Source organism: Octopus bimaculoides, chromosome 6 (assembly GCF_046866305.1).
Source record: "Octopus bimaculoides isolate indiv1 chromosome 6, ASM4686630v1, whole genome shotgun sequence".
NCBI classification, from domain to species: Eukaryota; Metazoa; Mollusca; class Cephalopoda; order Octopoda; family Octopodidae; genus Octopus; species Octopus bimaculoides.
The window spans coordinates 119,211,883-119,226,907 of NC_142933.1; the positions used below are offsets into that span (position 1 = coordinate 119,211,883).

The following is a 15,025-nucleotide window of genomic DNA, read 5'->3' on the forward strand; positions in this document are numbered from 1 at the left end:
ATTATCGTCGTTTACCTCCACTTTTCTAAACTTGTATGGGTCAGATGAAATACATTGAGTTTGGAAGCTCACTCTGCAATAAGGTTTTGTCTTAAACTGGCCAAAAAATGCTACCAAAATTTATGAAATGCTCAGCACTGCTTATGGATTGAGTCATATGAGCTGAGCATCTGTTTTTCACTGGTGCAAGAGGACAGGCAAAGCAAGTCCACTGGAAGGTTTATGATGACTCCCCTTTTTTGACAGCAAGGGCATCATCTATATCCAATGGGTTCCCTTTGGGCTGATGGTCAACAAAGAGTACTTTGTGGAAGTTTTGAGGAAGTTCAAGAAGAGAGATTTCATTGCAAAAGGCCACAGCACCTGCACAAGTTCACAATTTCCATCCTGGTAATCAACTACTTGGCAGCGGTGAGCATCAAAACTGTCTGTCACCCTCCCCACAGTCCAAACTTTGCTCCCTGTGACTTTTGGTTGTTCCCAAAACTGAAGGAGAAGATAAAGGAGGCTGTGACAAGGGTTGTGGACATCTTCATTTTGGAGGATGTCCATGGGACCTTCGTGAAGTGGCTGGAGCACTACTACAAGTGTTTTACTATTTTAGAGAGGGTTAGAGTTTTGTACTTCTTTGGAATTAATAAATATCTCTCCAGAAAATGTCTAAAAACTTCTGGAATGTACCTTGTGTATAGGAGGTCTAATCAATAAGTATCCAGACTGTTGCCATAGTAATGAAGCTATAGCATGCAGTGAAGCCACTCGGTATAGATTGACCTTGACCTCTGTTGTGCATGTGCACTAAGTTTTAATGTTCTTGCTCACTTCCGCTGTTTACAACAGAGCTTGGAAGGAAGGTGTGTAGCGTGTGATCATAGCATTGACCATGACAGAGAAAGTTGTCATGGTGGCAATACCTGCTCAGAGGCCTACACAAAGTTTCAGAAAGTGTTTGGAGAGGCATGTATGAGCTGCACACAAGTGTACAAGTGGTTCAGACGTTTCCATGGTGACCAGAAAATGTTGATAATGACAAACGTTCTGGGAGACCTAAAATTAGCAGAACTGGGAAAAGCATCACAAATGTGTGTGCAGCAGTGAGGGGGAAATCTCTGAATCACCATCCATGAGTGATCAGAGGATGTGCAGATTAGGTATGGTTCAGTTCAGTCCATTATCACTGAAGATTTGGGTATGAGACACGTGTCTGCCAAGTTTGCGCCCAAACTGCTTTCAGCTGACCAAAATGACACTTAGGTTTCAGTTGCACAAAATCTCATTGATTGTGTTGAAAATGATGAAAACTTTTTGAAAAGTTTGCATAGGCCTCTGAGCAGGAACCACTTGCTTTTGGCATAATTTAATGCAGATTCTCTGCTCAACTTTCTTTGTCATAGTCAATGTGATGAACACACACTACACATGTTACTTCCAAACACTGCTGTACACAGCAAAAGGGAACTAGAACATTAAGACTTAGTGCACATGCACAACAGAGTTCAAGGTCAATCTGAGCCAAGTGGCTTCACTGTGCATGCTTTAGCTTCATTACAGCAACAGTCCGGATACTTATTGATCAGATCATGTATGTATATGCACACATGTATAAATACACGCACACACACACACACACACACACACACACACATATAGATATACAATTTGGAGAGAGAGTATTGAATACATAGAGTCAAAAGTTGATTATTCACTCTGTCATTATTGAGATTTTTCACTGTGTGAACTCTTCTAGCAGAAAACTCTGAAAAGTTATGAAAATAGTCATTAGCTTTGAAGGAATACACACCCACCCACACACCCAAACACTGGAACACACACACACACACACTCATGCATGCACACATGCACACACACACACAAACACACACACTTCAGGCTAAATGCCAAATTTTTCCTTTAGTAGCATTTATTGACCATAATACCATTCAAAAAATCTTAAAATATTTCAAGATTATAAACCTCAATGTTAGCGTGTATATTTATATTTAATCTAAATTTCAGTTGAATTGATTTCTGATCATCATCCGTTATCTCATTCCTGAATGTATACAAGATCTCGCTCTTTATTTCTAAACTAAGTTTAACAATCTCACTTTTCCCTGAGGCTACAGCCATTTGATGGCACTGAAAGGTCAAACCAATCAGAATATAGTATAGATGTATAGATATAAATATTATGAATATACACTCTGAAGATGTGTTCAGCCATTCAGAAAATTATAATCTTGTTGACAATAACTCACTCATCTTAGACATTTAAAGCACACGGCTTTCTCGACATATTACAAAAGTGGTTTTTCATTGTTTCCTCTGGATATTTTTATTATAATACCAGATATTTTTTTATTCTCATTTCCTAGAACACTTGTTAGGTGAGGTTGTAGAGTTCAGTCTTTCTCCTCTTGCTTTTTCCCTCCCTCTGTCTCTCTTCCTATATATATGTTCGTGTGTGAATATATATGTATATATACACACACACACATGCACCTATGTATGTGTGTGTGTGTGTGTGTGTGTTAATATTGTCATCATCATTTTACTTATGCTTTCCATGCTGGTATGGGTTGGATGGCTTGTCATGGTCTATACATGAATATAAGTAGTGCAATTTAATTTATTTATATAAAAATATTTAATCTCTGAGAGTGCACAACGGCTCAACAGGTAATCAGTGCTATGATTTTATGTAAATTAAGAAAAGAGGAAAAGTGAACCTCAAATTTATCACATAAAGAAACTATAGCATTACATACCACAAGTTAGTTTGCAACTATATCAAGATGTTTTGGTGACAACTCACTTCATCAGCCACTGTTGCACTAAAAATACTCATTTTTTTCATGCAATATATAATAGCTGTTGACATCATAAGTAGAGAGTATACAGACAAAAGAATAAAGTATTTACTTTATATATCATAGAGAAATAATAACTGCATTAAAAACATAGTGAAATACACCTTCAGTGAGCTCTGCTATAAGAAATACAAGTTTGGATGCTTAACTATATATACCAAGAGCTTTATAGCAGGTAGATACATATCAATGCAGGCAATGCAATTTTGGTTCATGTTAGGGAGAATGCTTGTCTCATTTCATTATACCCTTCACATATCTTCTGCATTCTGTGTCTATGTTTCACTGCCATGCAGCATTATACTTCATACACAAGTATCATACAATCTGTGCTTCATTCAATGAGAAATAGAATTCCTTTGTTTCCAACAGAGATACTAACTCCTGAATTTTCTCCTGACCATTTTTACTTTGGCAACTATACCTTCAGAGCACTCTCCTCAACTCCTAGTTAGCTCATCTGAATAACAGAAGCCATCAACTATTTCTGAGCCCTTTCTCCCATTCCTTTTAGCATTTGAAAGAATTAATTTCATGGGTGTTCTTTCTGCTAGCTAATCATGCACATCTGTTACATACAAAACCCTTTTTTCACTGTCAGCTTACCTATTGTCCTACTAGACTTCATGTGCACCCATAGTTTATATGAAGTACAATGTATGAAGTACAATGTATGAAATACATACCCTTACTCTTTTTCTGTATAGAAGCTGGGTCCAATTTGCAAAAAAAAAAAAAAAAAACTTCTCTGTGATATGAATATTTACATAACAAAATTTAAGGAATGTGAACTCCATGCTTGAAGTAGAATTCTTTCTCATTGTCAACACCCTCACCACAACCACAACCTTCCCATTATCATCATAATCATTAATTCCACTGCCACCACCACCACCACTACCACCACTACTATCATCTTCATCATGCTCATCAGCATCAGCATCATCATCATCATCATCGTCATCATCAACAACAACTAAATTTGATGCAATCATCATCATCGTTTAACGTCCGCTTTCCATGCTAGCATGGGTTGGACGATTTGACTGAGGACTGGTGAAACCGGATGGCAACACCAGGCTCCAGTCTGATTTGGCAGAGTTTCTACAGCTGGATGCCCTTCCTAACGCCAACCACTCAGAGAGTGTAGTGGGTGCTTTTACGTGTCATCCCTAGTAAACATATAATCACAGTGAAGCACACACACACACACACACACACACACACATATTGTCATTTCCATATCTAAACAACACTGATTCATACAGAGACATACACAAACACACATCATACAGACAAGAATAGTTAACATGAACCAGTGTTGGTTGTATTTTAGTCATGTTCTTCTTCTGAACACAGTCTTTGGTATAATACAAAGAAGAATGAAATTAAAACAAAATAGAACATATATATATAAAGAACATGCAGAAGTGACAGTAGACTTAGAATTACAGCCGAAGGTGGTTTTGTTTACAAACGAAGTAATCTTTAGTATAAGATAAGCAACATTTATAATTCTATTCAATATCATGATTCAGTTAGCTTGTTTCCTTTACATATTTATTGTTCAGGAAAGCTGTCTTAACCATGGATCAATATTTGTTGATGTTGACTAGACACTCATTTATTTTCTCACCTGGATTACTAATGAGATATTCTACTGAGAGATCAATTAGAACATCTTTTTAATTCTCAGCAAAGTAGTTAAACTTCATGAGAAAATTCAGTGACACTCAAATGAAGAGGTAGTTTTGCGGTAGCTGAGTTTTCTAAAGCTTTTAGTCCATGCTTTTAACTTTCTCCTTAGCTGTTGATATTGCCACCACTTCAGATATCACGCAGATAATTCTCCCTTTTGTTGAATGCCATTAACCAGAAAGTTTTTCCAATGGAGTGGAGATTATTTCTATTTTCAATGCATTAAATCGTTAAGAAATATCTTCCGCATTATTCAGATGCTAAGCTATTGCACTACTTGTTCCTGAGAGGATTTCATCTCACTGTTGCCCATGGAAATTCTACAAGTTATTCTATTGAACTGGGGTTCTCCAGAACCCTAGTGCCAGGGATTTCAAGAAAAATAGTAATTCATAGGCTAATTATATGCAAATGTATTTTTCAGTAATTGTTATGTTTAATCTTATATTCATAATTTTATTATGCACACAGGAAGTATTCCTTAACCCTTTAAAACCAACCTGCCTGAGACTACCCCTTGTTCTATTGTGCATACTTCTTATATGAAAGTGATCTCAATTAAAATCTTCCGTCAAAATTTCTTCTTAAAGTATGTTCCAAATAAGGCAATGAGCTAGAGAATTGTTAGCATGCTGGGCAAAATGCTTTGCCGCATTTCATCTTTCTTTATGTTATGAGTTCAAATACTACCATGGTTGACTTTGCCTTTCATCCTTTTGGGGCTGATAAAATATTTACTAGTTGAATCCTGGGATCAATGCAGTCAACTTAGCCCTCCCCTGAAATTACTGCACTTGTGTTTAAATTTCAAACCAATATATGTTCCAAACATCTGCTTAATAACCGCTGTTATTTTACTAAACTCCTCATTTAAATCATTTGAAAGAAAAGCAGTATATTTTAACAGAAATGTGACAACAAAAGGGTTAAAGCAGAGAATCCATGACATCTGTATGTGACTCAAAGGGCGAACGTTTTGTGCAGTACACTTTGTAATGGCTGCTGATGAAATGAAAAAATATATAGGCGCAGGTGTAGCTGTGTGGTAAGAAGCTTTCTTCCCCTTCTCATGATTCTGGGTTCAGTTCTGTTGTGTGGCACCTTGGGCAAGTGTCTTCTACTATAGCCCTGGGCCAACCAAAGCCTTGTGATTTGGTAGGCGGAAACTGAAAGAAGCCTGTTGTATATATATATATGTATATATATATGTATGTATATATTTATGTGTGTGTGTCTTTGTATCTGTGCTTGTCCCCTGACCATCGCTTGACAACTGATGTTGGTGTGTTTACATTCCCGTAACTTAGTGGTTTGGCAAAAGAGACTGACAGAGTAAGTACTACACTTACAAAGAATAAGCTTTGGGGTCTATTTCTGGACTAAAAAACCCCTTGAAGGTGGTGCTCCAGAATAAAAGAATATGTACTCATATTTTGAGTTCTATTTTCCTGTTTGTATCATCCTCCAGAAAAAAAAAAGAAAATTACCTTATAATTGAGATTGTTTGGGAATTTGATCAAAACAAGGTCTTGGATGAGGCAACATTTTTTAAACCTTCTTTGTGGTATCCAATGGATTTAGCACTGCCAAACCTTTCAAAGAGAGTTAAGTGTTCCCCAAGAATAAAAAAGGGTTGGGAAGCACTTGTCTACAGTGTTAAACTGTTTTACGATACAATCCCTGTATTAACAGTTAGGTGAACTAGGTTAGTAACGGTTAATTGCCTTATCCAAGAATGAATCACACAGCAGTAGAGGTAAAATATGTATGATTGAGTCTTTGACTGAGAGGTTGGTGCTTTGTTGATATAATCAACTGTGATTTCATTGAATAACACACTGATAATCAAATTTACAATACAATACTTGAGAACAGAAGATTTTAGTAAATTCCTTTTCTTTTCTTTTTTTTTTCTTCTTTTCCTCTTTGTATCTTATAATCAGGCTAAAGCTATTTTGGAAGCATGCTTATCTAATGATCAGTTACAAGTGAAACAGCAAATCAACAACTTCAATATATTTTTAACTCTCTCTTCTTTTTGGCAGCTAACAACCTCCCTCATACTTCTGTCATTCTTGTCTTGTTAACTAAAATAATCTCAAGCTACAACATTGCAATTCGGACAGGTATTTTTATTTCATTTCTTTATGTTTTCTTTTTACATTCGGTTTTTTTTTTTTTTCCATGCCAGTATGGATCAAATGAATATAATATTGAAGCATTGTTTTACAGCCAGATACCCTTCTGTCACTAACCATTACCATTTATCCTATTCATTTTTGAAGCTCAAAACCAACAGATAACAAAGGAAATGACAACAGCATCATTGCATCTAATGAAGCTATTTTCAGAGACTTGTAGAAGTAAACACAAACACACACATACACACACACTCCACACTTAAGTGTATGTATGCGTGTGTTTATATATATATATATATATGAAACAAACTGAAAGAAGTTCTTTACATTATATATATATATATATATATATATATATATATATATATATATATATATAGATATATATGATGTATGTATGTATATATATCATCATTTAACGTCCATTTTTTTTTTTTTTGTCAGTCTGGAAAATGGATGTTAAACAATGATGATGATATGTATGTGTGTGTATACACACACACACACATACATATATATGTATGTGTATATATATATATATATATCGTTTTTGTATTTAGTTTGCAAGATTCTTTATGTGAATTTGTGTATTGAAGCATATTTTATTGTGTCTGGGGAGTCATTCTGTTTTAATGCCTTATTAATTAGCAAATTCACCAGTTTTATTTCCACTCATTTATTTTTCCTAAAATTTTCGTGTTCATGTTTGTGTGTGCATGTGTGTGTGTGTGTGTGTGTGTGTGTGTGTGTGTGTGTGTGTGTGTGTGTGTACCTCTGTCTCCTTGTGTGTGCATGTTTGTGTATGGGTTTGTGTGACTATGTACTTGTGTCTGTTATGTATGGATGTGTGTCTCCATATGTGTCCGTGTGTGTGTGTGTGTGTGTGTGTGTGTGAAGTGTGCTTGTGTGTATATGGTCATATGTTTCAATCTTCTTTTATATATGTATGTATATATACATACATACATACATACATACATACATACATAAGAGAAGGCTGAAACACATGACCATATACACAAATGCACACTTCACACACACACAGTGTGTGTGTGTATAGTCATGTGTTTCCGTCTTCTTTTGTATGTATGTATGTATGTATGTATGTAAGGCATTAAAACAGAATGACTCTTGTCAGACACAATACGCACACACACACACACACACACACATATATATATACATATGTATGTATGTATATATTTATATATTTATATATGTATGTATATATATTTATGAAGAGCATCATTCAGTTTCTGTCTACCAAATTCACTCACAAGTCTTTGGTTGGCCCTGGGCCATAGTGGATGACACTTGCCCAAGATGCTGCACCATGGGACTAGACCCGAAAGCCCTTGGTTACAAAGCATGCTTCTCAACCATACAACCACACTTGCACCTATTGTAAATAGAAATTGTGTTTGATGGATAAGGCTTTAGTTTCACACCTCATCATTTATTTATGCATAGTAACATGATGGATTCGTTCTGCTTCATTTGGAAATCTATAGCCAACTACAGTCTATTTGGACATCTGTAGTTAACTACTTCTTTGATTGCACAATGTCCTTTCATTCATGATTGCTCATTTAGATTTCTTCTTGGAAGTGTCTATTCATTTCTATCTGTACAAGAAGTCTATGATATAATGTGTTCAACTATTGATTCCTTTCTGGCATCATGCTAACTAACTAATAGAAATATTCATTGCTGAATGCTCAGGAAATGGATGAACAGAATCATTACTGCATCAGGCAAAATGCTTTGTAGTATGTGTTCTGGATCTTTATGTTCTGAGATCAAATACCACCAAGGTCAACTTTACCTTTCCTCCTTCTGGGGTCAATAAAATAAGTACCAATTAAACACTAGGGTTGGTCTAATCAATCCATCTCATCTTTCTCATCAAAGTTGTCCCATAGGACACCCCTTATTCATAGGGATTTTGGTTGTGCATACTATAGGAGTCACAGGACGCTGCTCCATGTGGTCCCTCAGTTTCCATCTAACTAGGAATACTAGGGTCTTATATCCATTGTCTTGTATTCAAGATCCTCTGCATGACATCCTGCTAATTCAAAGCCAGGAATCCGATCTGTTAGGTCCCCTGCTCATAACTAAATCCACTCCCTGCTGCTGACACTTCAATTTATTGTCATTAAGGTTTCGTCTGTCTCCTAACCTTCAACCTGTCTGGCTTGGTAAGACCTTCCTGGAGATTTTTCTAGCTCCAGCATAGCTCTCTGGGTCAATGGAGCAGACAGGCACTTCACCGTGACAAGATACTTGTTGAATTGACCATTGACTACCCGGTGGTTCTTCCACCCTTTGATGGGTCTTATTTTCCATCCCACAAGGTGTCTTGCAATCACCCTCCTCACCAAGAAAGCTTGATGGGGTTGCCAGTTTAGTCGCTGATGACCTGACCATGCAACAGGTTGTACTGGGTTACGTGTTATCAGTAGCACTCAAGAGTGATCTGACCAATTGATCCATTTCCCCTCAATTAAAAGGTAATATTTGGTTACGGCTCTGTATGTCTTGATTTCAAATTCTGCTGAAACCAACTTTGCCTTTCATCTCCTGAGGTTGATAAAATGATTTTCTTATAATTCATCCACGATGTAAGGCTGTAATAGATGAAGACATTAATTTTCATTTGTCCTATGTAATTTGCTAAAGAGGAAGCAATCATTAAGAGGGCTTATCAGTAATTCAGTAATTAATGAGTAGACACTAAGTAATTATATATTAGATGTAATGCTTCTTAAGATAATTTCTTTCACATGATATATGAGAAATTACAGTGTATATCCTGGTTTTAGGATAAGTACACCACATCTTTGTATGTTGTAAGATGCAGCTAAAAGAATCGGTGCAGTTGGCCATAATACGCTGCCTCAGGAAAACTAGCCAACCAATACCAGCATTGAAAAGTGGACATAAAACACTGATGGTGATGATGATAGTGGTGGTGGTGGTGGTGGTGGTGGAGGCATAAGAGTCTTGTCACCTGTTATTGTAATGAGATTTATTGATTTAAACAGAAATATTACAGAGCCTAGAAAGGTGAATTTTAAGGGGGTGGTACCATCAAATCCACCCTTTTGTGGTAAACGATGTATTCAGAAATACTCACACACTCCACATTTCTCTACATCTGTAATCTTGATTATCGAATTGAAAGCTTCTCTTTTTAAACTGACCGAATGAATGAAACTTCGGAAGTAAACCACATAAAACAGACTCACAATAAAATAGGTGAATACTTGAGTTATACCTTAATAGAATGTACATATATATATATATATATATATATATATATATATATATATATATATACATATATATGTATACATATATATATATAGGGAGAATTCACACAAAAAAACAACAGATGAAGACAGGTGGTGTAGAAAACAATTAGATGTATTAGTATAATGCTCGGGAATTAAAAAGTCATATGGATAATATTGGTGGAATATTCTCCACATGGTGCAAATAATGTATCGCTCATGGAAGTGTTGCAGAGAATAAAGCTTCAGCTGTTTAAGTCGAGCCCAATAATCAAGTCCCATCATGCCATTTTTTTTTTTGTGATTGATCTCTGTGGCACTTCAATCCGCATTATGTCTTGTTTTTTGTAGGGGAACCACAATGGGCAGCAGTATTCGAGGTGGGAGCCTAGCGAATGTGGAGAAGAGAAGGATGGTGGTTTCATGATCCCTAGATTGAAAAGTTCTGAGAATCCATGAGCACATTCTGTGGACAACATCGACTTTTTTGTTGATATGCACACTCCAGCTAAGGTTACTGTCGACAGTTATACCTAAGTCTCTGATATTATCCTACAATTCAAGTAGGTCTCCCAACGGTAGTGTATATGGTTGTTTGAGTGTGCCCTCTCTTCCAAAGTGGATGAGCTCAAATTTTTCTTCATTCAACTGCTTATTGTTTTTTTGTGCCCCCTGGGTTACTGCAAATGGGTCCGATTGAGGCATCATTCGATCATATGCTCCCTTAATGACTTTCCGGAGCTTAGAGTCATCTGCAAATAGATGTCAACATATATGTGTGTGAATGTGAATGTGTGTCTGTGCATGAGTGTGTGTGTATGTGTGTGTTTGTGCCTCCTTGTTTTGACATCATGTAACAGATGCAAATTATTGGTCACTGTCATGCGGGCAGTGACCACTTCCAGTATTCTGCGAGAACATGTCTGGCCATAGAGAAATATTACTTTGCTTGGAGTTGTTGACAGGAAGGATATCTGGCCAGAGAAAATTTGTTTTGATAAACTTTGTCTGACCTATGCAAGCATGGAAAAGTGGAAATTAAAATGATGATGATGAAAGATGATAATTAATTCTATTTCCCATGATACATTATGTATTTTAATACTTTACTATTTTCTAAGTTGTAGACCAATTCTTTACATTCTGAGTTTAAAGGCTTTTGAGGCTGGCTTTTCTTTTCATCCTTTCAGGGTTGATAAAATAAAATACAAGTGAAGTACTGGTGTTGATGTAATTAACATGCCCCCTTTCCTTAAAATTGCTGGCCTTGTGCCTAGAGTAGAGAGAATTATCAAAGGCATTGAGCTGGAAGAATCATTAGCAGACAATATTCTAAATGACATTTCTTCTAATTTTACATTCCGAGTTGAAATTCCGTTGAGATCAACTTTGCTTTTTATCTTTTCAGGGTCGATAAAATAAGTACCAGTTGAACACTGGGGTTTATGCAATTGAATAGCAAGAGCAGGAATAGTTAGAAAGGGCATCCAACCATAGATATCATGCCTCAACAGACAACTGGAGTCCGGACAGCTCCCTGCTAGCCAGCTCCATGTCAAACTGTCCAACACATGCCAGCATGGAAAGTGGATGTTAAACGACGACGATGATGATGATGATGATGAATAGCCTCTTCCCATCAAATTTCAGGCCTTGTGCCTGTAGTAGAAAGAATTTTCTCTGTTGTAGAATTTTTTGATTAGATAACAGATATTTACAAATTCTTCATATACTAAAACGTTTCTTTTAAATTGTTTCTTTATATTTCTTTATATTTTCAACATTTCATACAATGATGGATTGTAATAAGGTTTCTATTGACAATTTTCAGCACTTAAAGTCGATAAAGAAGCTCTTATAAAGTCTGAAGAAAAACTGGAAATTGTCAAAAATGAGTAAGTTTTTAATGTTATGAAATATCAAGGAGGTAATGTCACCGCAATGTGGTCAATAGACAGAGCCATTGAACCATTTGAATGTCAAACAAGAACTTCACAGTAATTGTTCCAGCTCTTTGCGATATAAGTTCAAATCCCACTGAAGTCAGCTTGGCATTTCATCCTTCTAAGTACTGGCAAAATACTAGAATCAATTCTTCCCTCTCTCTCTCCCCACCTCTCATGTATCTGTGTGTGTGTGTATGCATGTGATTATGTGTGTGTGTGTGTGTGTGTATATATATATATATATAGGGCTATTAGACAAAAGAAACAGGCTTGGAAGGACTGGAAGAACGGTGGTAGCAGGGAATTGTACCAATGTGCCAGAAGGGAGGCTAGGCGACAGGTTTATTTAGCCAGAGGGGAAGCAGATAAGAAAAGATTTGCCAATGTTCTGCGCCGTGAGGACCAAAGACTCGAGGTATTTCGTGTTGCAAGACAGTGTAGGAGAGAGAATAGTGATGTTGTAGGAGAGAAATGTGTTCGCATGGATGATGGTACGCTTGCACTAAATGAGGCTGCAAAGAAAGAGGTCTGGAGATACCACTACGATAGATTGCTTAATAAAGAGAATGAATGGGAGAAAGAGAGCCTGCCGTATGTCGACCCAATAGAGGGACCAGCTATCCGAGTTGATAGTACCAGGGTAGATAAAGCAATTAAGAGTATGAAGACCGGGAAAGCCCCCGGCCCATCAGGAATCACTGCAGAGATGCTCAAAATATCTGGCAGTGTTGGCTATAGCCTAGTCACCCGTATTACGAACCAGGTGATACACGAAGGAGTCATACCCAATGACTGGTGTAGCAGCATCATAGTCAACTGCTACAAAGGTAAAGGTGACGCTTTAGATACAAATAATTACAGAGGCATCAAGCTGTTAGACCAGGTTATGAAAGTTACAGAGAGGGTCATAGCCCAACTAATTAGGGAGCGAATCAATTTAGATGAGATGCAGTTTGGGTTCGTGCCAGGTAAAAGCACTACTGATGCCTTATTTCTAGTGAGACAGCTGCAGGAGAAATACCTAGCCAAGGATAAACCTCTGTACCTGGCTTTCGTTGACATGGAGAAAGCCTTTGACAGTGTCCCCCGATCCCTTATCTGGTGGTCAATGAGGAAACTTGGGATAGAAGAATGGTTAGTGAGAGCTGTGCGAGCCATGTACAGAGATGCTGCCAGTAAGGTGAGGGTTGGAAATGAATACAGCAATGAATTCCGGGTAGAGGTAGGGGTCCACCAAGGTTCCGTCCTCAGCCCCCTCTTATTTATCATAGTCCTCCAGGCAATCACAGAGGAGTTCAAGACAGGTTGCCCCTGGGAGCTCCTCTATGCTGATGACCTTGCCCTAATTGCGGAGTCACTATCAGAACTAGAGGAGAAGTTTCAGGTGTGGAAGCAAGGTCTAGAATTGAAGGGCCTTAGAGTCAACCTAGCTAAAACCAAAATCCTAATAAGTAGGAAGGTAGATAAAACACAAACTCCTTCAGGTAGATGGCCCTGCTCAGTATGTAGAAAAGGAGTAGGTAGTAACTCTATAAGATGTACCCGGTGCAAGCTATGGACACATAAGAGGTGCAGCAACATCAAAGGCAGGTTAACTAGCAAGTTAGTTTTTGTTTGTGGCAGATGTTCAGGTGCAATAAAGACTGTAAACAAACAGGAAACAACTTCTATCTCATTCCAGGGTGAAAAACTAGAGGTAGTCGATAGCTTCCGCTATCTGGGCGACCAAGTTAGTAGTGGGGGTGGGTGCGCTGAAAGTGTAGCTGCTAGAATAAGAATAGCCTGGGCAAAGTTTAGAGAGCTCTTACCCCTGCTGGCGACAAAGGGACTCTCACTCAGAGTAAAAGGCAGACTGTATGACGCATGCGTACGAACAGCCATGCTACATGGCAGTGAAACATGGGCTGTAACTGCTGAGGACATACGTAAGCTCGCAAGGAATGAAGCCAGTATGCTCCGTTGGATGTGTAATGTCAATGTGAATACCCGTCAGAGTGTAAGTATCTTGAGAGAAATGCTGAACATTAGAAGCATCAGTTGTGGTGTGCAAGAGAGACGATTGCGCTGGTATGGACATGTGGTGAGAATGGATGAGGATAGCTGCGTGAAAAAGTGCCACACCCTAACAGTTGAGGGAACCCGTGGAAGAGGTAGGCCCTGGAAGACCTGGGCTGAGGTGGTGAGGCAAGACCTTCGTACATTGGGCCTCACCGAGGCGATGACTACTGACCGAGACCTTTGGAAATGTGCTGTGCGTGAGAAGACCCGGCAAGCCAAGTAAGATCGTTGCCAGTGCCCCTGGACTGGCTCTTGTGCGGGTGGCACATGAGATGCACCATTTTGAGCGTGGCTGTTGCCAGTACCGCCTGACTGGCTCCCGTAGGATTTTCGAGTGAGATCGTTGCCAGTGCCCCTGGACTGGCTTGTGCGGGTGGCACATAAAAGACACCATTTCGAGCGTGGCCGTTTTCGTGCGGGTGACACATAAAAGCACCCACTACACTCTCTGAGTGGTTGGCGTTAGGAAGGGCATCCAGCTGTGGAAACTCTGCCAAATTAGATTGGAGCCTGGTGTTGCCATCCGGTTTCACCAGTCCTCAGTCAAATCGTCCAACCCATGCTAGCACGGAAAGCGGACGTTAAACGATGATGATGATGATGATGATGATACATAATACACAAATAAAGGTTACAAACCTCATTCAGGGATAGCAAAATCCTATGAAAATACTGGTTAGTAATTGATACAAAGGACGTAGAACATTACAGTTAATACTCAACTGCAAGGTAACTATATAAACCATGGTTTATATATATTTATTAATTGAAAAGTTGACAAACAACCCTTACAGCTGTTTCAATTCAAGACCTTCAGAAAATTAATCAATAAAATTTTAAAATATTTGAAAGTTGAATCTTGTCAGACATTGTTTAAGACATACAAAATAGGTGTTCAATTCTTGCCTGTTGAGTAAACGGTTGCAAGCCATTAACTCCTGTCATACCGGCCATGACGAAGGGAAATAGCCCTGAAACTCGAGTCGCCTTTATATATTTATATTTATATATTTATA

The 15,025-nt window shown here is 38.0% G+C and overlaps 1 protein-coding gene across 1 annotated transcript in view; it reads left to right on the forward strand.

Annotated features, from left to right (window-relative positions):
- The window catches only part of LOC106881512 (uncharacterized), an 85,517-nt gene that overhangs the window by 44,326 nt on the left and 26,166 nt on the right, over nucleotides 1–15,025 (forward strand). The window contains exons 11-12 of the mRNA XM_089353511.1: nucleotides 6,549–6,694; nucleotides 11,837–11,900. Coding sequence (XP_089209637.1) covers nucleotides 6,549–6,694; nucleotides 11,837–11,900 — 210 coding nt within the window. The remainder of the gene's footprint in view (nucleotides 1–6,548; nucleotides 6,695–11,836; nucleotides 11,901–15,025) is intronic.